The sequence below is a fragment of the Marmota marmota genome, unplaced genomic scaffold, assembly GCF_001458135.2.
Source record: "Marmota marmota marmota unplaced genomic scaffold, marMar, whole genome shotgun sequence".
Taxonomy (NCBI): domain Eukaryota; kingdom Metazoa; phylum Chordata; class Mammalia; order Rodentia; family Sciuridae; genus Marmota; species Marmota marmota.
Genome location: NW_025999925.1, coordinates 8,170,044 through 8,196,799, shown reverse-complemented (window position 1 = coordinate 8,196,799; position 26,756 = coordinate 8,170,044). Strand labels below are relative to the sequence as shown.

Below are 26,756 nucleotides of genomic sequence, written 5' to 3'. Positions count from 1 at the left end.
GACTAAAATTCAGTCTGTAATCCCCTTCCACACATCCTTAGTTTGGGAAGTACACAGGGTACTCTAGGGAAGACTCCCTCTTGGGAAAGCACAGAGGGGGNCGAGCACGCCGCGACCTTGCCGTGAGGCGGGGCGGAGGCGGGGCCTTGCCTCCTCAAATGAGGCAGAGGGGGCGGAGTGGCTATCATTTCGCGCCAAAATCCGAGCGGAATCCGGGTGTAGCAGGGGAGCTGGGGGATCACTGCTGCTGTCATGGTTCGTCCGCTAAACTGCATTGTCGCCGTGTCCCAGAACATGGGCATCGGCAAGAACGGGGACCTGCCCTGGCCCCCGCTCAGGTATCAGCCGGGCTGGAGGTGAGGGTATAGAGGCTGCGCTCACTGGCTTTAATCTGGTCACCTGGGCGGGGACGCACAGGGCCGACTGGCCAACTGGAGCCAGTTCCAATGGACAAGGGCATGTAGACCGTGGGTGGCCTCCGCGGCTACAGCACAAAGCCAAATTGTTGATTTCCCACCGGATCCTGCTTCCCTGCCAAGGCCTCTGCCCTGTGGTGCTCTGGCCTAGGGCAAAGTCCCTGACCTGGAGAACACCACCCTCCGCGAAGTACAATGTTTGTCATGCGCATTAGACCTGAGCCAACCAGATAATGTGTTGAGTAACGATGTGTTTCTCTAACTTGCAGGAATGAATTCAAGTATTTCCAAAGAATGACGACAACCCCTTCAGTAGAAGGTAATAAGGGCATTTTTAAATGATTGGGATTCGTCAAGGATTTTTCTTGAAGTTTTCCAATGCAAATGTTGTTTTAAATGGAAAGTTTCACATTAATCTGGGATCTTTAATCTTACTAAAAATCTGTCTGAAGTTCCCAAGGTTCATTAAGCGTCCCTTTTTTAAAAATTCACAGTTTTATACTGGGCACATGTACAGTTCAGGTATTGCAAAATTGGCAGCTGAACAGAGGTCTTCTCATTGGAGGTTAGCACTCAGAATGGAGGCCAAAGGAGGTCTTTGGAAGAGCTGCTGGGAGAGATGGTAAACCTGAACTGAGGCAAAGAAGAAGAGAGTGGCTACAGGATCCTCCACATGGGTTATTTGGAATGTAATTATGATGCATGAAGGCATCAATGATGAACTCTCAGCATTTCAGTGTGGGAGAGTCTCAGTGACTAGAAGAATTAAGGAGTGGAGAATGGTGTGCGGTTGTAATGAGGATGATTTTGAGTTGTCTGTAAGGATATCCAGGACAATTTCAGACAGAGAGAGCTAGGTGAGTTGAGCTATGGGAGAAAAGAGGATAAACAAAGAAAAAAATATGAAAATGGAGGAATACCCTGCTTAAAACCTAAGAAACATGTATTTATGGATATAGGAAGAGGAATGGCAGAATAAATAAGGAAAGTCAGAGGGAGCAGAAGCTGCATAACATTAATAAAAGATATAAGGCCCTTGGATTTGGCAGTTATGTCGCTGGTAGACACAAGATGGCAAGAGCGGAAAGCTCCAGGGACACAAATCCCTCTCAAGAATCCTTAAGTATGATCTGATAATTAATATTAATGTTCCTTTGATCCAAATGTCTTGACTCAAGTTTTTTTTTTTCCTCCTAAGAAGTCAAAAATGGACTCTATATGTATCAGGTTTTTACAAAAGCATTATCTGTGGAAGTATAATGCTGAAAAGGCAAGAGTTCAACTTAACCTGTTTTAACGTAGAAAGGTAAATTGAGGAAACTATTAAGGAACTGTTTTTTTAAATATGATGATGGAAATCTACAAAGTACACAAATATGAATAGTGTGATTATATCCAACAATGATAACTACTTATATGCTGAATATTGTTCTAAGTCTAATCCCCCCTACAATTGTAGAGGTAGGCACTATTCTTATCCCTATTTCATAGCCAAGGAAGGTAAGACAGAGGAGTACTCCGATTGATGCCTGGTTAATGATAGAATGCATTGGATTAGAACACTTCAACCCAAAATCTTTCCTCTTTACTACATTATACATAGTTGCAATTGATTATAATTAAATATTGGATACAAATTGGGTAAAGTCCGAGGGGAAAATAATTACTATATTTAGGTTAGGAGAGAGAAATGTAAATTTTGGTAAAGCTGTTTTAATATTTTTTAAGCAAATCCACTAGATGTCACTATGACAAATATCTACATGTATATGATTAAAAATATATGTATAGTCCCAAAATATACTTATCCTTTCCATGTGATTTTATAGGTAAACAGAATCTGGTGATTATGGGTAGGAAGACCTGGTTCTCTATTCCTGAAAAGAATCGACCTTTAAAGGACAGAATTAATATAGTTCTCAGTAGAGAACTCAAGTAAGTACTATAACAAAGTCACCACAGGAAAGTCATGTTCCATTTATTAAAGTGCATATCAGTATATGACAAGATGAAATAGTATAAAAGTAACTATTAGTGAAGCTACCTAATATCACCTTTGTGATTACAGAAAATGAATAAGTTGTTACACCACATGGCAACTTATTCTCCTTAAGTGACTAATGGATTTTAACACCTTGAAATGTTATATTAAACATTAAATCTCACTATAGTAATAGATTTGCAAGTTCCCTTGAACCTTCAATAAACTTAAATATCAGTTATACAATGTAATCAATAACTTTTTCCTAGTTTCACATAAAATCACAATATCCAAGTTTTGGGATTTGCCAAAATTAAGCAATTATCCTATCTCTTCAGTTGACTTTACACAAACATAATAAGATGTGAATTTTAGGATGGACGAAAAGCAGTTATAATCTTATGCCCTGCTATTCGTAGTTAACTGGGTTACCCAAATATCACTGCACTTGTGTTCATTACCCCGTGTCTGAAGGTAAAATATTTTAAAGCATTGAAAATGGCTCTAGGGATTGTCTAGAGAAGGGAGCATGTCTAGTTGGTTTCTGCTAACAATGGAGTAGATAGTTCCTGATGCCAGAAATGCCCAAGGCAAAAAGCAGAGTGTGGAATTATTGATAAGACGACCCATGAAGTCATCTCTGGTGGCTTCCATGTCATTTACACCACATGTAGTATATCCTGATTTCTATTTTGTTTCTTTTTGTCGATAGTGGCATTGGTCCTAACCTACTAAAATAATTTTCCATACCTCATGGTTTTGCTTTGGTGGAGGGGTAATGCAAATTAAACTTAAGAGAAAGTTTGGGATCAGCATGTTGAGCATTCTTCATATCAGTCTTATTGGAATATCAGTTGTATGTGAGATCAAAACTCTTTGGAGCAGGCCATTGGGCTGAAATTCTCTAGCCAGGGCTAAGGTAAAATTTCTTCTAGGAAACTTCAGCTCTGTTCTTAAGGCCTTTGAATTGATGAATCAGGCCTACCCAGATTAAAGTCAACTAATTACAGATGTTATCACATCTACAAAATACCTCATCGGCACCACTTGGTGTAGTCTTTTAATAACCAGTAACTATGGCCTACCCAAGTTGATATAACCTGGGAAAGAAAAAAATTGTACAATTATAGGCTAACAGATTCAGGTTCATAGAGATTTTCTGCCACATCTGTCCTAGAATGTCATAGGTAAAAAACTAGATTTACCAGAGTGTTTGCATTGATTGCCTTGGGGTGATGGGAAATACATTGATGTGTGCCCTGCCATCTGCCTTGGTCTTTATGCTACTCCTTCTCCTGGTTGCTAGGATATTCTGAAGATCTCTTTTCTTCATAGAAACCAATTTCACAGAGTATATTGCCATTCCCAGAGACTTTTTAATAACATGAATACTATTCAAGTTTATTTATGACTATTTTCAACTAAAATAAACATAAAGAAATCTCAGTGGGGAGGATGTTCAGTTGAGCCAGGATTTCTCCTTAAATGATGAGTCTAATTTTTTTTTTATGATTCCCCCTGCGGTGTATGTAATTGGGTTTAGCTGCTTCTTACGTATGTATATATAACATTTTTTGGTGTATTTCACTTTTTTTTTAGGGCTGAGAAAATTTGAAGTCTTTATTATCAAGCATATCAGAGAAACAGTAATGCCAGTTAGTAAAATATTTTACTAGGGTTTTTTTTTGTTGTTGTTCATTCTCCTGTCTCCCTACTTGTTAGCCAGTTCCACACATATACTGAGAACCTGCTGGGTCCTGCACAAAGGGCAGAGTTTAACAATCAGAAACCACTATTTTTTGTGCAAGTTTTTAAAGGTACTTAGGTTTTTTTTTAACCTTCACCCCAGTACAGAAAGAAATTGAATCCAGTAAGTAACCTCAATTCAGTGCCAAACGTACTTATTTGTGGTAACTATTTAGTTAATAAGGGATGGGAGAAAGTGTTTTTCCAAAGCTTTCTGGACAAATTGTGACTTTTTAAGAAAACCAAGGATGGAGAGGGTGACTACTAATAGGTCTCTTTTTGTTGTGAGGTAGTGGTAGTTGCACAACTCTAAATATACTGAAAATCACCAACTTTTACACTTTAAAAGGATGAATTGTGTGGTATGTGATTTATGTCACACAAAGCAGGTTTTTAAAATGTTTGTTTCCAAAAATTAAGTAAAGAGTTTTTACTACAATGCATCTTGACACCATCTCTAAAAAATCCAAAATATCTTCCATGATTTACGATATTGTAAATCATCTTCAATCCATGAAAGTTATCTATATTTTATGCCATGTATATATATTTTTCATCTCACTCTCATATCTTTTCTAGTGATTAAAACACTCTCTGCTTCTTAAAGCCTATCTCTCCAACTCATAAACTTAGCATAGCAAACACTAACAGACCTTGCTTCTTAAATCTATTCTGGTACCTAGTAACTTTGGGGCCTTCAGCAGGTTAAACCTAAAAGTTTGCTAAACGTAAACTTCTTTACATACTAAGTGGATTAATAATGACAGTTTTTGAAGGTTCACTGAAATTTTATATATAAAGTTTCTGCTCACAAGATACCTTACATGTCAGTTCCTACCCCCACACCTTGTAAATTTATAGCTTCTAGAAAATATTAACATGAACAAAATCATAATGAACACATTCATGATCTCATTTTCTTTTCTTTTTTTTTTTTAATAATTTTTTTTCTTTCTTTCTTTGGTGCTGAGGATCAAACCCAGTGCCTCACATGTGCCAGGCAAGCACTCTACCACTGAGCCACAACCCCATCCCCTCATTTTCATTTTAATATAACACTTTGTTCTTTTTTTTCCTTGATTGTGAGACAAAAATCTCATCCTATGTAAATTCCTATTTTCCTCAACTCCCACTTTTTTCTAAATTCTATTTTTCTCTGACCTCAGGACCTTGTACTATTGCCCCATCCATTGGCATTTTAATCCTCACCACAGATTACATTCTTCTACCCTCAACTTTGTCTCAGCTTTCTTGTGTTAAATAACTGCACTGTAACTATCAATAGTATCTGTGGGTAGTCTGTCATCTCTGTGCTTTTCATGTCTTTATCTTCTTTGACACCCAGCTAAAGAGTCATTGTTCCCTCTTCACCCCAACCCAGATGATGCACTGTTTCTGGACTCCTGATGTATCCTCTGTGCATCTTCATTGTGTGTCTATTTCATATGTTATGGCCACTGCTGAGATATTCTTTTGACTACCATCATGATCTTTTGGGTGCCATGACTACTGTTTTGTTTTCGAAATCTCTTGTCCCAGTATCTAACATAGATATAGCATAGTAGGGATTCAGAACTCTTCAAAAGGAATGCTCCACAAGTTACTTATAGAAAGAGAATAATCCCACTTGGGAAAAGTTTGCAACCTGTTTTTTCCCCCACTTAATTATTTACAGAAAATAAATTTCTATAAATATCTGTAGTGGTCACATGAGGATAGATCATACTTGAAACAGTTGGTAATTGTTGGAAATCAAATTTTTAAAGGCTGAGTATAAATGGTCTCAAGTTGAACATTATCTCTCAGTTTTGCATAGGACACCATTCTAGCCTGAGGCTTTTGTGATTAAGTAGTATCCCAGCAGTCCCCAAAGATATCAGGCCAGAATTTGATCTGCCATGCACTTATCTTTCACATCAAGCACAGTGGGAAGGGATAAGGTCTTTATAGCAGCCTGGAGTAATCAGATAAGGCTGTTTGAGGCTAGAGGACATGGGGTAGGGGGGTTGCCTAATCTAAGCCCCAGCATCCCAATGTCTCAGGCCTGGTATCTCAGGCACTTAAAGCCCCTGGTCACCCATTAATTATCTATTGTAATGTTAGGCTGTTGGAGTTCAACTATCACACCCACCAATTCCTAGCTGTGTGATCATTGGTTACTTAACCCCTCATCTTTAATTTCACCTGTAAAAAGGAATAGTACCTACATAAGATTAGTATTTATATTAAGTGGAATGCCTACTGTGTGCATTATATTATTTCATCATCACAAAACTCTTGGTCAGAAACAAGATACCAAGAATACCCATGCGGGTCTTGACACAGAATACATGTACTGTTACATACCAGCTCTCCCTTCTTGGAAAATCCAATCTGGATTGGTTTGAAGAAAGATATAGACAGGAAATTAGCACTGAAACAAGGCATGATATAAAATGTTTACTATGTGTTATTCACTGTTCTTTTCTACAATGTGTGCTGCAAAGGGACTAACAGACTCAAAACATTAGCTGGACTTTTTGCCTATTCTTTTTTAGCCATCTAGGGGTCTAGTGTTTCCTGTGAAACATTTCTAAACTAATGTTTTAGCAACATTTTGCAGAAGCATTTCCTCCAACCTTTGCTAAAACTTAAATCTGAAACCAATCCTTAATCAGGTTTTTGCTTTTGCAGACTCACTACAAAGGGCAATGAAATCTTCACAAAATTATCACCCCTTTCTTTGAGGTCCACACCAACCATTTATAACACCTTGGAAGTCATATTGCTATTATACACCCACTTTAAGGATACTGCTTCCTGTCTGAGCACAGTGGCACACACCTGTAATCCCAGTGACTCAAGAGACTAAGCAGGAGGATCACAAATTCAAGGCCAATCTGGGCAACTTAGTGAGACCCTGTCTCAAAATAAAGAATTTTAGGAAGTTTCAGGAAGGTAGCTCAATGGTGAAGTGTCCCTGAGTTCAGTCTCTAGTACCACAAATAAAAAAAGAATGCTTCTTTCAGTTTTTCCTCATGTCAGTTACTGTATCATCATTTTCCATTCTACTCCATCTTTATTATCCATCCTTACTTCAGCATCTTTACTTACTAAAACCACCATGACTATTTCAGTCGTCTTGTACTTTATTAACTAGACTATCTTCTCCAGTTCCAAATTTTTGTCTTCTAAGTTTTCTCCCTGAACAGCCTAGTCCAACTCAGCCCTTATGACTGCCCTGATTCCTTAAGAGATAGTTCATTTAACTTCACCCTGGTCTCCATTTCTTTTTCTAGCCTGAGTCAAAAGTATATTCTTTGCTCTATCCTAACTCCTTTACCAGATGACAAAGTGAAATAAGCAAAATAAATTTCAGGAGGAGAGGGAGGATGCAACCAAGAGAATGAATAATCCCCATTAGTTCTTGATTAATCATTGTTATAACCTCTAGTTCAAAGGCAGTTATGTAATCTTTTTAAAGCACCAGCCTAAGACCTTGACATTGAATTGTAATTTTTGTTCTGCATCTAATTACTTTGAAAGCCTAGTTCTGCATGTTTCCTCATTTATAAAGGGAATTAGACCCCCTCCTCCCTGCCAAAACAATAATTGGTTTGGAGGTTGAGAGAGATTGTTAGTTCACATAAACAGTAAAATTATTGAACTTTTTCCCTTTTGGGTTTTTAATTATATAAGTAGCAAAAAGCTGATTTTCAAATAGTTCACCCATTTCTGTTTGTTTGGAACAGTAAAGTGTTTTTTTTTCCACTCCCCAAAGGTATTAGCAGTTTGAATATTGCTGCAAACTTTTCTACAAACATTCTCTTTCCAACATTTTATTATGAAAATTTTCAAACATACACAAAGAACTTTAAATAGCTATATACCACCACTTAGATTCTACGAATAACATTTTTTGTGTTAATTTTATCACATATCCATCTGTTCAGTTTGTCTTGTTCATATTTGCATGTCAAAATTAATTGCAGCCTTCTATTCTTCGTACATATATTTAACTAGAATTCAGTATTTCTCTACAGTTTTTTTTTTCTTTTAAGGTAAATATTACAATGAGGTGCACAAGTCTTAAATGTACATTTATTAAAGTTTTGATAAAGGTGTATACCTGTGTAACCCAGCCCCTATCAAAGATGCAGAAAAGATAACCCCCCAGAAAGTTGTCTCATGTCCCCTCACAATTCTTTATGCCACTACTTTAGAGACTACTGTTGTGACTTTATATCACATGTGATTTTGATTGACTTATATGGACCCTAGATGTACAAATGTAGGTAAGTATTGATTGTAGGCCATACTTTTTTTAAAAGGATTCATATTTATGATGATTTTGGTTTTATAATCACTGCTTCCTATTCATATAATTTGATTAATATGGATGGGTTTTACAAAAATTGTATGTAATTCTTTTACTTTTAGAGAACTTCCACAAGGAGCTCATTTTCTTGCCAAAAGTCTGACCGATGCCTTAAAACTTACTGAGCAGCCAGAATTAGCAAGTAAAATAGACATGATTTGGATAGTAGGAGGCAGTTCTGTTTATAAGGTAAGTAGAGTTATCTACAAATAAAAAGAAATGTTTCCTACTTTCTTTTAGTTCTCTTGACATTTAAAGGGAGGTTGGGAGGAAACATTAAGCCATAAACATAAGAAACAGTACATTATCTCTAAAAAAGTTAGATATTTTGTCATTCTGAATTATTTGATTTTATCCCTGCAACGTAAGCTAAATAAAAATGTAAAAGTAAAATGTTTGGTCTATATGAGTCTATTTTCTTTTTATTGACTAATAGTTGTATTTACTTATTGTATATAACATGTTTTGAAATATGTATACTTTGTGGAATGGCTAAATCAAGCCAATTAGCATATATAGATATAGATATAGATATATAGATAGATAGATATTACCTCACTTTTTATGGTGAGAACACTTAAAATCATTCTTGAGCCATTTTCAAGAGTACAATATAAGGTTGTTACTAACTATAGTCATCACATTGCATGATAGACCTTTGGAGCTTATTCTTCCTATCTAACTGAAATTTTGTGTCCCTTAAACAACATCTCCCCATATACCACTTTATTTTCAATTCAAAATACTAGTTAATATTTACAGCTTAAGAACCATTCTAAATGTCTCCCCAAGATTTGCATTTGCACTGTACTAGTTTCTACCTCCACCCCCATCCCCATGCCCTAAATAAGCTGTTATATACCTTCTCTTACAGGATGAAAATCTCACTGAGAAAAGAGTAGCGGTCTAGTTGATATATACTAACTAGATGTATATGAATTTGTTAAAAGCAGAAAGCTTTTCCTCAATAATTTTCATTTAATGTAAGGACATAAGAGAAGGGTTTCATGATTTCAGATCAAAAGGGTAAATAGTGTGTTAAAGAAGAATTCTTTTTCCTGATACAAATTGACTTCCAGCTTTTAAAAAAAAAAATTGAGGATACTAAATAGAATTCTTTGGCTCTTGACCTGGGTACAGTGCTGAGGCAAGAGGATATTAAGTTCAAAGCCAGCCTCAGCAACAGCAAGGCACTAAGCACCTCAGTGAGACCCTGTCTCTAAATCTCTAAATAAAAAGGACTGAGAATGTTGATGAGTGCCCCTGAGTTCAATCCCTGGTACACTCCACCCCCACAAAAAAAAAAAAAAAAACACTATTGAAAGGGTAACATTTAGAGGGAAAAGAAAAATCAGTCCCTACCTTTTGGGGTTTAGGGTAAAATATACACTGAAATTATTTGAGAAAGAAGAGGTATTCCAGGATCTTAGAAGGGATTATAAAAACTCTCAGTTTCTTATGTTCCTGATTCGACAATCTCTTTATTTTTTTCCCCATTGTAGTAAAGGGAAATGAACATTTTTCTTCTTTAATCTTTCCATCCACGTATGAATTTCTTCTAGAAAACAAGTTCATTATTTTAGTATTTATCACATTTTGAGTGACTCAAATCATATCACTTGAAAATGTACTTTTTAATAAGCACTAAGTACTTAAAAGCATGTATATAAAATGACTTTTGTATAAGGAAATAAAGCCTTCAGGTGATTTGCGTTATTCACGTGCCTCTCATCACAGCTGCTCATCAGTCATTCAGACTGATCTTCCCAAGTACCACGTAAATAAAGTTTCATTGGAACACAGTCCCACTTGTTTGTTTAGTGTCGTCCGTGGCTGCTTCTGCCTATAAAAGTAAGAAACCGTATGACCCTCAAACCCTAAAGTGTTTACTGCCTGACTATTCACAGAAAGTTTGCCTCACACCATCAACTTTGATATAGAACTTAAAATGCTGCTGTGATTGGTTAGTCCCGCTCAGTTGTTCTGGGTTTTGTTTGTTTTGTTTTTTTGTTTTTTGTACAGTAAGAATTACTAGGGGCTAGGAATGTAGCTCAGTGGTAGAATACCTACCTGGCATGCATGAGGCCCTGGGTTCAATCCCTAGCACCACACAAAAAAAGAATAGAATATTTATTTGGTTGTAGCAAAGATAACAATGGTTTAATACAAATATAAGTTTTCAAAATAAAATTTGTTCAGTGTCCCACTCAGTTTTTCTGGGTTTTTTGTTTGTTTGTTTGTTTTTGGGGGGGTTGTATAGTAAGAATTACTAGGGGCTGGGAATGTAGCTCAGTGGTAGAATGCCTACCTAGCAAGCATGAGGCCCTGGATTCAATCCCTAGCACCACACACACACAAAAAAAAGAATATTTATTTGGTTGTAGCAAAGATAACAATGGTTTAACATAAATGTAAGTTTTCAAAATAAAATTTGTTCAGTTCCCTTATTTGGAACTTTAAGAATAACAAACACCTGGAATTTTACATATGTATGTATGCATATAAAAATGTTTTTTCTTTTAATCTATGCATGTTTGAGAATCGAGTTATTACTGCAAAGCAAAATACACAAAAAGCGTTATTGCTTTGTTGGGTCTGTAAAGGATTCATACTGTTTATTAAAATTTTTAAGATATTTGTTTGAGAGCAATCCTTTCCGTAGAAACTGTCAATAGAACTGTAGATAGTAGTTAGAAAAATCATTTAACAAAAAAGGCTATAGTTGTTAGCAACAAGAGACATGTTAAATTACTGTATTGAGGAAAGAAAGCAATATTAAATTTTACATGAGTATACTGAGTAGGCCCTTGGTGTTCAGTAGTCAAGATCACATGAAACTGTACTATCTTGTATGGATATACATATGTAAGTTTTTCTTTGGAAAGTAACTTGATAACTTTGGATTAATGTCCTTTCTTTCTTTCTTTCTTTCTTTCTTTCTTTCTTTCTTTATTTACTTATTTATTTTTGGTGGCCCTGGGCCTTACACATTCAGATTAACTCTTTTTTTTTTTCAATATTTTATTAGTTGTTGATGGATCTTTATTTATTTTCATGTGGTGCTGAAAATCAAACCCAGTGCCTCACACATGCTAGGCAAGCGCTCTACCACTGAGCCACAACTCCAGCCCCAGATTAACTCTTACAAGAGCAGCCAAAGGAAAACAACCAAATGAATTCTTAAATTAAAAAGTATTTCTCATAAGCAAACTAGAGACCAGAATATAATAATTATCGATTATGATTAGTTCCATTCTTAAGGTAACTAAGGCACATTTTAGAGGATCCCAGATTTAAGAATAGGGTATTTATGTAGTATATTTTGGCAGTAATAAACAAGTCTTTAAGGCCTAGTATAAGGCATTTCTTTCGTAACTAAAACAAACAAAAATCTTAAGAGTGTCTGTGTCTTATGATATAGATTAAGGAAAGTGATGCCTTTTTTGTTTTGTTTCAAAGGAAGCCATGATTCAACCAGGCCATATTAAACTGTTTGTGACAAGGATCATGCAGGAATTTGAAAGTGACACATTTTTCCCAGAAATTGATTTGGAGAAATATAAACTTCTTCCAGAGTAAGTATAAAGTTCTTATTAAAGCGCTTTGAACTTTCTATGTAAGAATTATAGGAAAGAGCATTTTCTTCTTTCAGATTGAGTGCAGGGTAGGAATGTGTTTTGTATATAGATAAAGTTAGGAATCTTTAGACATCTTCAGTATACTTGGAAATGCTCAGGTTTTAATGATGTCAATAAAATCTAGAATTAATGTATTCAGTTCATCCTAGGAGAGTCAGACATGTCCTAGGCACTGGGGAAATAGTGTTGACTAGGCCTGATGGTATTGCTGACCCCCTGGAGATACACTGTCTAGTCAGGGGGTGACAAGTGACAGTCATCAAAAGAAGTGTTGGGTAGAGAACTAAAACATTGGGATGTGATAGACATGGAGTAGTCTGAGAAGTCCTCTCGGAAGAATGACATTTATGGTGAGATCTAAATGTGAAGAAGCCAGCCATGTAATAGCAAGAAGAGAATTCCAGGAACCAGAAATAGCTAGTTCAGAGGCTGAGGCAGAAATGAGGTTGGCCTCTTCCCTGAGTCTGACAGCTACTGTGGCCAGTGGGAGCAAGGGGGAGGCCAACAAGGGTCAAACTGGGTGCAAGTTTAGAGAGTCTGAAAGGGGAGTGACAATGTTCTAGCTGCTTTATGGGAATGGACTACAGGGGGACAAGAGTGAAGCAAGGAGACCAGTTAGTAATCCAGATGAAGGTTGAGGGGACTCAGATAAAGGTGGCAGCAATGGTGGAGATGGAGAGAAGTTATACTTGCTTTCCTGTGCAGTTGTGACTCCAGCATGAGGCTGCTAAATCTTGAAAGCTCACAACATTTTTAGTTTAAAAGCACATTTCAGCCATATTCTATAGAGAGAAAAAGATTAATTATATCAACCCTTTTAGACCAGCTTTTAGAGCATTCTTTCAGATATTCTCAGTTGTATCTAGTAATTATCCCTTGAGTGTGAGTTTGTTTTTGAAATGCCCCCTAAATGAACCTTCAGAGCAAAGTCAATAAATGGATGGCCAAGCTTTAGAATAATAGTCTATTACTCTACAGAGTAATAGCCTTGGATCAAATGAAGTGAATGATTTTTCTTGATCTCTTAACTCTAAAGAAAACTGAAAAGTATAAGAATTCTAAGCAGCTGAAATACAGGCTTTTGCTTAGGCTCCAAAGGTGACTACTTAGAAAAATCACATTTGGAAATTTTATATAAATTTATGTAAATATAAATTGTTTAACTTTGTCATACCTTACATATTTTCTCTTCTGCTTTAATTGCTGAGTGTCACATTATGTGAATATTGAGCTCAGCTTTTCTTCATTTCTTACCTTTCTCTTTGCTGCTAACAACTGTGTAAATCAGCTTCATTTAAATACCTTTCCATCTTTCCAAGTCTTACTGCTCTTAATCGGAACACTTTCCAGAACTGGAACCCTTGATAATTTAAAACAAATACCATTCTGCCTCTCCAGATTTAAAGAAAAAAAAATGTAGCATCTTTACTGAAATGTCCTGCATATATCATAGCATTCATTATACTAGTGTTTAATTCGCTAGTGTTAGTATATTTACAAGGTTGTGCAACCATCAGCACAATCTCAAGTTACTATAAATATGAGGGTTTTTTTTCCTGAACTCCCAGTTCTGCTCCACTGATATGTATGTATATCTTCATGCCAGTACCACAAGGTCTTCATTACTAACTTGTGAAATCAGGAAGTATAGTTTTTCCAACTTTGCTTTTTTTTTCCCAAGATTGGTTTAGCTCTTCTGGGCCCCTTGCATTTCCATACGAATTTTATGATCAGTTTGTCAGTTTCTGCCAGAAATCAAGTTGTGATTTTGATAGGTGTCATCTGTAGGTTACTCTGGAGAGTATTGCCATTTCAATATTAAGTCTTCCACACTTTGAGCCTGTGATGTCTTTCCACTTACGTAGTTCCTCTTTAATTTCTGTCAGTAAAATTTTGGTTGTATGTCTTGTACTTCTTTGTTAGTGTTTAATTCCTTTTATTTTTCCTTTTATTTCCTGTTTGTTGCTAGTGTTTAGAAATACAAGTGATTTGGGTTTATTAATCTGATATCCTACAACCTTGCTGAACTCAATAGTTCTAATTATTAGTAGATTTCTTAGGATTTTATTTATAAGGTATAATATCATTTGCAAATAGAGATAGTTTAATTTCTAGTCTAGATGTTTTTTTTATTTCTTGCTTAATTGCCTGACTAGAACTTCAGTATGATGTTGTCTGGAAGATGAAAAGATCAGATGTCTTAGAGGGTAATGATTTAGTCTTCCTCGATAAAGTATAGTAGCTTTGAGTTGTCATACATGTCCTTTATCAGACTGAGGAAGATTCCTTCTATTTCTAGTTCATCTAGTATTTTTTTCATGAAGGGGTGTTGGATTTTGCCACGTAACTTTCTAAGTCTATTAAGGTGATCATGTGTTCTTTGTCTTTTGTTAATTAATAATTTAATATACCATCCATACACTATATTACATTGACTGATTTTCATGGTAATCTTGCATTTCTGGGATAAACTTCACTTGGTAATTGTGTATAAGCCTTTTTATATGTTGCTAGATTCAATTTGCTAGAATTTTGTTGAGAATTTTACATTTGTAATCAAAAGGGATATTGAGCTTGTTTGTTTGTTATGTCTTCACCTGGATTTGGTATCAGGATAACACTGACCTCACAAAATGAGCTGGAAAGTGTTCATTTTTCTGTTGTTTTTCAGAAGAGTCTTTGAAGGAAACTCTTCCACTGCAGGTTGTGATGGTCCTCTGTACTTTTGGGCCTGTACTAACATCACAACAGCCCCCTTAACATGGGGTAGAGGGAATTCCTAAAGGGGAAAACAAGGAGAAGAGAAAAAGGAAACCTGCAAAGTAAATGTACTTTGTCCCTAAAGTCTGTAACCATGCTCAATTCTAGAGCTTTCTCCCCAAATCTGTCTACATTAGAGAACGTACCATTCCCTACTCTCCAAAAGTGAGCTTTGATCACTTTTTACCCCCTTCCCCTTTTCCCACAGTAACCCCTTAGTTTGGACCCCCATTTTCTTGTGTTTGTATAGGTTTCAGTTCAAACACAGTCTTTTATTAACACCATACTTTTTGGTTTAAAAAAAAAAAAAAGGAAGCAATAGTATAATGAAATAAAAATGACAGCGAGAACTATTGTGAGATGAAAAGAGAATAAAATTAGAAAATAGATAAAGCCACAAATGGTAGACACCGAAGAACAGAAGTTAATATTAACAAAATAAGATGGTTTTACTTTGTGGCTGCCTTTTTTCCCATAGGTCATTTTCTGTGCAATTATTCTTTCAACCACACTATGCCAGCCTGTCCTCTCAAGCTCTGTCCTCATTCATCTTGGAAGAAATTTTTCTATCTCAGACTGTCACATGAAGGCCCAACCAAACCAGCAGGCCCAAGTGTTTTATATCAGCAGTTTTCTGTTTAATGAGCTCCAAACAGAATTTGCTGTCCACTTAAAAACCTTCCATGTGACCACCTAGTCAAAGATAAAGACCAAAACAGGCCTTTAGAGTCTATAATTGTCTGTTTTCATTACTATAATGAGATACCTGAGGCAGGCTAACTTTAGAAAAAAAAGGTTTATTTGGCTCACAGTTATGGAGGCTCAAAAGCACGCTGCTGGCATCAGCTCAGTACTGGTAAGAACCTAAGGGCAGGGGCACACTTGGGAAGAAGAGATCACATCTCAAAATAAGAAGCCAGAGAGAGAGTAGAATCCCTTCCATGGGCATACTTCTAATTAATCTGAGTTCTTCCCACCAAGGGTCGTCATCATTGTCATGTCATCCTTGTCCCCCTGCCCCCAGTTAAAGGTCCATAATGACACCTCCCAATATTACCTCACTAAGGACCAACACTTGAACCCTTCATATCCAAACTATAACAGAAGTGGTAATTGGCTCCAGAGCTGATACAGGAAAACCATATGGGTGGAAGTAGATTTCAGGTGAACTGATGTCTCCTCTTCTGACCCCACTACTTCCTGACTGTCCAAGTTCCTGGCATATTTATCCACAGTATTTTTATATCCCTTCCCTCCAACGCCTATGCTTCCTGGTTTTATTTTAGCTGCAATTTGTTTTTTATGGGAAACTGTTTCAGGAACTCTGTTTACCTCTTAAACCTTCCATCAAATTGTCTCTGGGTTATTCTTGTGGCGCTTTGTCAGTTTAGATCTGATATTGATTCTTACTCATTGGCTTTCTCAGTGCCTGAAGGTGCCAAAGGGGGAGTCTCTGGGTGGGTGGTTCCTAACAAATAGGTGGTGTTTCCAAATCCTGCCAGACTTGAACTCAGCATCCAAGTGTGGATCTCAGACAGATTGCTCTTTAAAAAGTTTGGAATGATGATTAGGAAATGTAATTATAACTGTTATTAAAATAGACTGAATGTGTAGATATTAGAGAAAGAAAAATGAAACAAGCAGAAATAAATTTTATTTTCACAGAGAAGATTTACATTAATACCATGGCTACTGATCATATTCAGCCAAAAGCACAGTCATTTTAAGTGTTATTATTCATGATTTTAGAAAGAACTTCTTACTGCTTTGTTTTTGTCTTATTAACTGACAGTCTTGACACTCCTGAGAATTTTACACATGAAAAAAAATATGTGAATGTTACTCTTCATGACTCATTTCAAAGAAACTAAAATTATGGTTTAAAATTGGCCTAGTAAAAATCATTTGTTCAAAAAAAAAAAAAAAGAGGCTACTACTAAAATAGTGGGACAGAATAGCTAAGGAAATGGTTGCTAAATAAAAACATAGCTAACAAAAATTAATGCTTATTTTTACTAAGCAATGTTCATGTATATTATGAGAGAAAAAGTTTTCCTGTATCACCCTTGTCTAATAGTTAGGGGACAAAATAAACCAGTAGTAATGGGTAGCATTTGTGGAAAACTTACTGGGTCAGGCGTAGTGCTGAATTCTTTACCATAATGAGAATTCTTTACCATAATGAAGCCTTTTTATGCCATTCAAGCCTGGAGATAGGGTCACACAGCAAATCCAGGGACACTCACAGAGTGAATGTTAAACAGCTGCTGCTGACCCCCAATGGAGCAAATGGGTGCAGCCTCCAAGACACTAAGAAAGCACACCAAGATCTAGAGTGACATAAAAATGTTGATAGGAGGCAGAATGGTCAGAGCAGTCTTCAGCTGACAACCTGGGGTTTTTTGTTTTTGTTTTTGTTTTGCATTGTTACCAGTACTTTTTTACTTGACGAGTTATTAAGTTGTGAAAAAAGAAGTGTGTGTGTTGAGGGGGAGGGATAATAGGCTTTCCCTCCCCTCGGGCAAACAAAAGTGAATTTATTATCATTAACAAAAGTGAATTATAAGTGTGGGTTGGGTTGGGTTGGGTTACCCTCCAGATAAAGAATAATTAGAGTGAGGATTGTTAAGTATTGACTGGGAGATGCTTTTAGGAGACTTTTTTTTTTATTTGTTCAAATTAGTTATACATGACTGTAGGATGCATTTTGACACATTGTACACAAATGGAGCACAACCTCTCCTTCCTCTGGCTGAACATGGTGTAGAATCACACCAGTAGTGTAATCATACATGTATGTAGGGTAATAATGTCCATCTCATTCCACCATCCTTCCCATACCACACCTCCTCCCCTCTGCACAATCCAAATTTCCTTCATTCTCCGCCCTGCCCCATTGTGGATTAGCATCTGCTTATCAGAGAAGACATTCCATCTTTGGTATTTTGGTTTTGGTTTATTTCGCTTAGCATGATATCATCTAGCTCCATCCATTTACCTAATGCCATAATTGCATTCTTCTTTAAAGCTGAGTAATAGTCCATTATGTGTATGTACCACATTTTCTTTATCCATTCATCTGTTGAAGGGCATTTAGTTTGGTTCCATAGTTTAGCTATTGTGAGTTGAGCTGCTGTAAACATTGATGTGGTTATGTCACTGTAGTATAAGCTGTTTTTAAGTCCTTTGGGTATAAACCAAGGAGTGGGATAGCTGGGTCAGATAGTGGTTCCATTCTAAGTTTTCTGAGGAATCTTCAGACTGCTTTCCATAGTGGTTGCACCAATTTGCAGTCCCACCAGCAATGTATGAGTGTGCCTTTTTCTCACATCATCACCAACACTTACTGTTGCTTGTATTCTTGATGATTGCCACTCTGACTGGAGTGAGAAGGAATCTTAGAGTAGTTTTGATTTGCACTTCTGTAATCACTAGAGATGTGGAACATCTTTTCATGTTTGATCAGTTGTAGTTCTTCTTCTGTGAAGTATCTCTTCAGTTCCTTAGCCCATTTATTGATTGGGTTACAACATGGGTTTTGAATGGGAAACTAAAGGGAGTAGAGAGTCAAGTGAGAGGGAAGAGGAAAGATTGAATTCATCCTGATTCTAGCCAAGAAATTGCAGTGTGCCATACATTGCAGAATTAGAGCCTTATGATGCACGTCTCTTGAGTAAACAGGAATTGAAAATCTGTCACCATGCCAGACACATGATTTTGGTTTTGCTTTAAACAACTATAGATTATATTTGATTTTCTTTTGCTTACATAAGAAATTTTTTATCAGCTGTAAAACTTACAAAGAATTCTTAGGAATTTTCATATTCCCTTGATGACAGAATAGAAATATACTAGGGAACTGCTATGGTGGTTAGTTTTTGAGGAAAGAATTAAGAATCAGAAGAAAAGGAGGAGAAATCACAACTTTCATTTTCTAAATTTATATACATAGTTTTGTAGGGTTTTTTTCTTATTATTTGCATATGTATTGTATTTGCCTGATATTCGTCTACCTTAACAGTGGCTTTCCTACAAGAAGAAAAATCTTACCTTGCTTTATGCACTGTTGATGCCTTTTGGTTGAGATTCAGGGAAGCTATGTTTTTGAGGGATTAATTATACATCTTTTTCTTTTACAGATACCCAGGTGTTCTTTCTGAGGTCCAGGAGGAGAAAGGCATTAAGTACAAATTTGAAGTATATGAAAAGACTGATTAATGTGAAGATGTTTTCTGATTTATTTCATGTTATCCCTCCCTCTAAAAAATTCTGTATTTTTACATTAGAATAAAAAGACTTGTGTGGACTTTAGATCTATGGTTAATGATTTCTAAGCAGTATGTTTTATTCTCCATCGGTCTTACTAGGTCATATTAAATACCATTTAGGAAGCATATCTTGCTCTTTCTTGCTATAAGTTTCCTTCATTGGCTCTCCCCCAAAGTCTAGACTGAGTACCTAATACCTGCCTACCTATCTGCAAGACAGCTGCAGTCAACTTATAGCATGAGTTGGCACCAGGGTCCTTAGAGATAGGAGCTAGATAGATTAGTCCAAAGGGCAGAAATGGATTATAAACAGAAATGCTAGAACTCATTTTTTTTTTAAAGAAAATTAGATCAAGGTAAAAACTACGAATTTTCTTTTTCACATCCTACTTCTAAATAAACATTGTATTCACTCAGGGAATCAGTAAATTAAGAACTCAAATATGGACAATAAAGAAGCAAGTAGGAGATTACCAAAAGGAAAAGTCTGAGACCTTTAAAATTTGTTTTTGATCTTCATTGAGATTCCAGGAGATACTACATTGATGGGCTGCTCTTTGCAAAAGAAAATGTAATAACAAGTATAATAGCAGCAATTAAAAATTCTAAGAGATAATTGAGAATGGATATTGCTAGATACCAAAATTAGTAAGTTAGAAACTAAACCTTACAAAATGCACTGTAAAACCTGTCTGAGCTATCATGTTAGCAAAGATTTAGAAAACTAGGTATGCAAAAGAAATGGCATTTTCTGCCTTGTAAGCTTATACCACCATTTAAAGTGCAAGTTAGCAATATCAATTCAAATTCAGAAGATTCTGGATTTGGACCCAAATCTTCCACATCTAGAACTCAATCCTGAGCAAAGAGATGGACTCCAGAATATTTGTTGTAGCATTCTCTTGTAAACTTGGAAAGAGCCCAAATGTCAGTCAATAAAGAAATGAATAACTAATGTGTCTATAAATTTTGTTAATTTTTAATTCTGCAACAGTTAAAAAGAATGAGGTACTATCAGAATAATGTCGGAGGTTGTTTAGTGAATGAAATAATTTTGTGTAATAATAAATTTTCTAATATTAATATGTCTAAGAAGAAAGTACACTTTAAACAGTTGACAGAATGAGAGTTTGACAAGTGTTATTTTCTGGCTTAGGTGCATCTACTGTGATTAGGATTGTGGGCAACTGCATATTTTCATGAAGACTATAACAAACTGGGCCCTTTATGTTCATCAATAAAATAAATTTCAAATAAATATTTATTAGCAATAAATATAATCCAACACAGGCAATTTTACAACTGTGTAGCTTGCTTAGAAAGCACAGTAAAAATAATAGCTTATTGAAATCTGGGACATTTGGAAAGAAGTAAGTTCATTAAAGATAAAGCAAATGTAAACAGGTTGATGGGGGGAGGTGATTAGGCAATCATTAATTCAAGGGGAAAAAGTACAAGAAAGGAAGTATGAACATAAAATGTTCTCAACAATGAGTGGTAAGTACATAGTTGTAATGATGTGATAGCTGTCCCACCTCAAATCTGACCACTATTTGGGAACAATATTAGAGGAAAAGAGAAGAACTAAGTCCTCATCTATCATATCACGTAATTGTATATAGTGTGTGAAATAATAGGAAATGAATATTATATATTTAAGAAGTCTTTAGTTTTTAATAGATCAGCAACATGTAAATCTAATCATTATTTACTTTTATCTTCTCCCACTATATACAATTAAAAAATAATTATTTGAGAAAAAACAAATGGCTGAAAATTAAACTCTACTACTCTGGAGAACTGAGAGGAATAGGGCAGAGAACTGCTGAGATTTTCATAAATTTCAAGAGGATTTAATACTTACATGTATGAATACATGCATTTGCTTCAAAACTGGGAGAATTTTTTTAATTTGGAAAAAAAAAAAAAAAAAAAAAACCCATGAAGGTACTTACCAGAAAGCCAAGAGAATGAAGAGCACCCCTGGATAGAGCAACTAAGGGTAAAAAAAAACAGAACTGGGCTGCATTGTGGCTCAGTGGTAGAGCGCTCACACATGATTCAATCCTGAGCACCACATAAAAATAAGTAAATAAGACTGTATCCATCTACAACTAAAAAATATTTAAAAAAAAAAAAGAACCAAGGGACTGTTTTCATTTTAAGACTTCAGAACCCTTTGATTTTACTAACACATGTTCAAGTATTTCTTTAGTAAAAACAATTTTTCCTAATAAAAATGCGCTAATTCATGAAAGTTGGGCTTCTGTTATTTCTTGTACACCCCACTTAAAATTTCAAGGAAACTTTGACGGCAGTATATCTACATGGTCAGCTTAAAAAATGTAGAAAGGAAAACATAATAAATTAGCCATGGATCACACAGAAACCCAGAGAACAGTTTTAGGTGTCAGGATTTCTGCATGGTGCCTGCTTCGTTCATCTTTCATAGAGAATCAAGTCTCACTTTTTCCTGGTTGATTTATGGAGTAGCACTATATGGTGGCAAAAATGTAAATAATAAGACATATATTCTAACATTCAGATTAGAACGTTTTGTTTCTATGAACTTGTAATTGTTAACACCCACTTCCTTACAAGCACTGTTTCTCAAAATTTTCCCCACAACACCTGCATCAAGGACAGGACCCAAAATCTGCCTTTCAAACAAGTACCCCTGATTCAGAATCCTGCTCAAATTTATGAAGCACTGATTTAGAACTTTTGCACCCTGCCTAAGGGAAGAAAAAAAAAATGATGTTTTCTATCCCTAGATCTAAGAGAAGGAAAACATGCAAAGGGTAATAAGTTAACATGTAGAGATGGGAGAAGATAAAAGTAAAATAATGATTAGATTTACATGTTGCTGATCTATTAAAAACTAAAGACTTCTTAAATATATAATAAAAATGCATATGGAAGTATTTCGTATCAGCAAGTCAGAGACATAGTAAGCAACCTCAGTGATAGATGTCTCAACAAAATGTATTTGTTAATAGTTAATAAACAAAAAATTGCAAAGCACATGACCTAATTAGCTAACATGACTTTGTGAGGGAAATGTTGGCTAACTGCTGAAAGGATTTAGAAAAATAATTACCTCTGAAAGATTGAACCCTGTGATTAAGGATGTTCTGGCTATGGAGAAGAAGAAATGCATAATTAAATGAGTACCTGGAATAGAAGTAGAAATTCTAGTGAAAACATATTAGTACTCACAAAGGAGATAAAGGATATAACCAATCTACATGAAGTTGGGCTATTTATGTGGAAAGGAAAATTACATTAGTGATCATTTTTAATGATATGTCCCTGCCTTTTCTGTCCCTCAGGAGACCTCATGTGTACCAAAATGTTCTCAGACAATACATTGACATTTCTCTTAAACCACTTTCTTTCTGGAACTAAAAAGAGAAAATCACATCAGTATGTGATACTTGGAATAATTTTATAGTCAATAATCAAGGTACATAAAAACTAAATTATTGGAAGGTAAATTTGAGGTGCTTTCTAATTCTGTGCCCCATGAGTCACAGGACACACACTCAGGGCAAGCCCTAACAGAATGGAATTTAGTCTATTAGACCTGACAGTGCTGTAACTCAGGAAAAACTGGAGGAAAACCAAATTGGGATTCTGAATGAAACTACCCCTTTTCAGTCACTGGTCATGGTCCTCTTCTAAGGGAAGAAGACTTAGTTTCATGGCAAGACAAAGGCTTAGAGCTGCCTAGCATTCCCAAAGCTGCCAGCTGTCTTTACTCTTGACAGGTAAATTAGCAAAACCTGAACTACGTACTATTTTTCCACCAACATTTTATTATGAACTGTTTTAATTACACAGAAAAGTTGAAAGAATGGTACAGTAAGCACCCATCTATCCACTACCTAGATTCTATTTTTAATACTTGCTATCTCTGCTCCCACATATTTAGCCAGCTGCCCATCTTGCATTTTGTTGTATTTCAAAGTAATACTTCATGTTTCATTCTTCAGTTTGCACATCATTAACTATACCTCAGTATTTGTTTATTTGTTTGGTAAAATTTGTGTAGTGAAATACAGATCTTAAGCGTAGCATTCTACTTGGTTTTTTTTGTTTGTTTGTTTGTTTGTTTGTTTTTTTGGTGGGTAGGGGAGGATTGAACTCAGTGGCACTCAACCACTGAGCCGTATCCCCAGCCCTATTTTGTATTTTACTTTGAGACAGGATCTCACTGAGTTGCTTAGTGCCTCGCTGTTGCTGATAGTGGCTTTGAACCTGGGATCCTCCTGCCTCAGCTTCCCAAGCTGCTGGGATTACAAGTGTGTGCTGCCACACCTGGTGCGTTCTATATTTGACCACTGTAACCCAAACTTCTCTCTGTCACTCCAAAAAACTCCTTCATATCCTTTCCCAGTCAATCGCCATCCCCGACACCAGAGTCAATCACTATTCTGGTTTTTGTGTCATTATAGATTAGTTTTGTGTATTCCTGAACCTCACATGAATAGAATCATACAGTATGTACTCTTTTGATCTAGCTCATTTCACTCACCATAATTTATTTGTTTTAGCCAGGTAGTATGTATCAGTGGTTAGTTCCTTTTTATTACTGAGTAGTGTTAAAAGATAAACTAAGGCATATTAAATATCATAGAGTTTGAGCAAACAGCAATTCATGAATCAGGCAACTCCAAACAAAAGTGGTTCAGGACTCTGCCACCAGGGGAATGCAAGGCTTTCTATAGGATGAACTCAGAAGCAAGGCAAAGAAAATAACTGCTGGGTTGCAAGTATATCATCACCTTATTTAGTCTATCCCATTGGGAAATCCATGCTTATAGAACGATAATTCAGTTGGCAGCTTTTGGTTGGTTGAACTTAAGTTTCACTTTTTAAATTAAAAATAGAGACATTTATAAGAAATAGCCCAAGTTATGTTTACTTTATGTTTGCAAATCAAGCAATCAAGGTTTTGTATGCTTAGGGAATTCATAGACTTGGTCTCCATTTTATTGAGTTTTAATATGGTGCTCCATTGAATGAGTGCACCAGTTTGTGCCGCGACCCCTCGCCGGCAAGGGAAAACACGACACAGGATTCTTATTTCAGCAGTTTATTCAGGCCTTGATTCATGTATCATCTTCTTGGGACCCGTCACCGAGCGCCCAAGCACAGCCTAATAAAGCCTCCAGCATACCAATCTTAAGCTGCCACGTGGACCTTTCTCATAGGGCGGGAAGGGATTGCGTGCCAATTCTCCATATTAGGAGTTGTTTATCACAGGCCACAGTGGAAGCCGGCGCCATCTTCTAATGGCGGCCACGGTCTAATTAGAACGGCTCACCACAAGTTTGTTTATCCATTCTCCTCTTGATGGATACAGAGATTCTTTTAAGAGGGGATTTGAGCGTGGCCTTGACAGGTCTAAAGAGGTGGTAATTGAAAATCAGGATGAAGGTAAACATATGCTCCAGACAGAGGGAAAGCCATGGAGAAACCTCATCTCTAGATTCCAAGACAGCATAGTCCCTTACCAAGGCAGGGGAAAGGTCTTCAGACCCTCTCCCACAAGTGTCAAGTCCCTGCTCTGTTCTTTCACTTTTGCAAAACCACATCTAGTTCAGGTCTGTATTTTCTCACTTGGGACTGTTGGAGTAACCTACATTGGTGATTTTTCAATGTCTGATCTCCCTCCCTAACAATCTATCATAAACATGGTCACAAATGCTATCTGAACTGCACCTTGATGATATCAATGTCTCACCCAAATGGTCCTCACCTCACTAAGGCCAAACTCCACCTTGACCTTAAGGACATTCTGCAGATGACATTGACCAACTTTTGTGCACTTACTGCTTACCATTTGCCCTCCCTACCTATTATATATATATATATATATATATTACCTCAGCTCTTCAAAATTTCCCAGATAGACCCAAACTTTGCCACTCCTGTGCCCTTCCTAATGCTATTCTTCCTGTCTATAATTCCTCCTCTATATCCTCCAGTCTAAACCCTACCTATTCCTCAAAATCTGACCCAAATTCCAAATTGTACCTCTTTCACCAAGTCATCCTTCTTATCTCCCAGTACTGTTATGGCTTACAACTGTTATTCTCATTTCCTCTCCTTTAATAATTAGGAACTTTGCACTTGAAGGTCCCAGAAAACCCAACTGATAGTAAAACAAATTGAGGTTTTTCTTACTCTATGCTTCTTTTTTACTCTATGCTTCTTTTCTTACTCTAGGTTTCCTTCAAGGGGGCTACTACTGCTCCAGAGATCAAATCCGTGTTCACAGGGAGAAGAAGAGAGAAAGGGAACAATGTCAGGCACATATTTCCCTTTTATTCAGAAATCAAAACTTGCCCCAAATCTGACTTCTCCCAGCAGACTCTCCTCCTACATTTCAGTGGCCAGACTGGGGAGCATGGCCACTCCTACCTGCAAAGCAAGCTAAGAACGTGGGACACAGGGTTGCAGTGACTGACTTAGAGTCAGTCTAAACTCTAGATGTACATTTGGGATTCTTTAATGTCAGGTCTTACCCCCTACCCAGAGTCTAAATTAACCAGTCCTGATGCAGGGTCTGGGGCTGATACAGCCTCCCCACAATACAAAATCAGTAATCTCTCTTAGCAAGGAGGATGGAATGAGAATACAACTAACAGTATTTACTGTTTCCTACCTAGCTGCCCTGCCAGACTGCCAGCTGTTTCAGGACAGAAACCATCTGTTATTCACCTTTGTCTCCCCTCAAGATATCCAGCATCTCAAAAATGTTGTAAATTAGATTGATAAAGATATTAATATATTGATATATATTACAATATGACTTATAAAACATTTGTGTATTATCTTTAGAACCTCTTTACCTTATAATGTTACTTTAGGAGAATGAATTTCAAGGTTTATATTTTATATATATATATACACACAAAATATATATATATATGTGTGTGTGTGTGTGTGTGTATATATATATATATATATATATATATATATATATATATATATATATATATATTATTTTTAGTTATGGACAAGAATGCCTCTATTTTATTTCTTTATTTTTTATTCGGTGCTGAGGATTGAATCCACTACCTCACATGTGCTAGGCAAGCTCTCTACCACTGAGCTAAAGCACTAGCCCGAACTTCAAGTTTTAAACAATCAATTTACAAATGAACTATTTTTTTTGGGGGGGGGGAACTTCAGTAGGAAACAATGCTCAGCTCTTTTTTCATTAAATTATATATTCTAATTTGTTTTATATGACGGCAGAATATTACACATATAGAGCACAATTTTTCAAGTCATTGGTTGTGCACAAAGTATTTTCACACCATTCGTGTCTTCATACATGTTATTAGGGTAATGATGTCTAACTCATTCCGCTGTCTTTCCTATCCACGTGCCCCCTCCCTTCCCCTCCCTCCCCTTTGCCCTATTTAAAGTTCCTCCATTCCTCCCATGCTCCCCCTCTTCCATTGTCATTATGAGTCAGCATCCTCATATCAAAGAAAACATTCGGCCTTTGGTTTTGGGGGATTGGCTTACTTCACTTAGCATTATATTATCCAACTCCATCCATTTACCTACAAA

The 26,756-nt window shown here is 36.3% G+C and overlaps 1 protein-coding gene across 1 annotated transcript; it reads left to right on the top strand.

Annotated features, from left to right (window-relative positions):
• The first annotated feature begins 84 nt into the window (after nt 1–84).
• Dhfr (dihydrofolate reductase) lies at nt 85–19,209 on the top strand. Its single transcript, XM_015497853.2, has 6 exons — nt 85–338; nt 686–735; nt 2,246–2,351; nt 8,563–8,689; nt 11,960–12,075; nt 19,038–19,209. Exons 1-6 carry the CDS (start codon nt 253–255, stop codon nt 19,114–19,116), a joined length of 564 nt encoding a protein of 187 aa, XP_015353339.1. The 5' UTR covers nt 85–252; the 3' UTR covers nt 19,117–19,209.
• Nucleotides 19,210–26,756: the final 7,547 nt, after the last annotated feature.

What these genes read in the sequence shown, in the direction of transcription:
- Dhfr (XM_015497853.2), top strand. Translation starts at nt 253, where the DNA reads ATGGTTCGTCCGCTAAACTGCATTGTCGCCGTGTCCCAGAACATGGGC. An exon ending in GACAACCCCTTCAGTAGAAG is followed by an intron (nt 736 to 2,245) that starts GTAATAAGGGCA and finishes GTGATTTTATAG; the next exon opens with GTAAACAGAATCTGGTGATT. An exon ending in GAGGCAGTTCTGTTTATAAG is followed by an intron (nt 8,690 to 11,959) that starts GTAAGTAGAGTT and finishes TTTGTTTCAAAG; the next exon opens with GAAGCCATGATTCAACCAGG.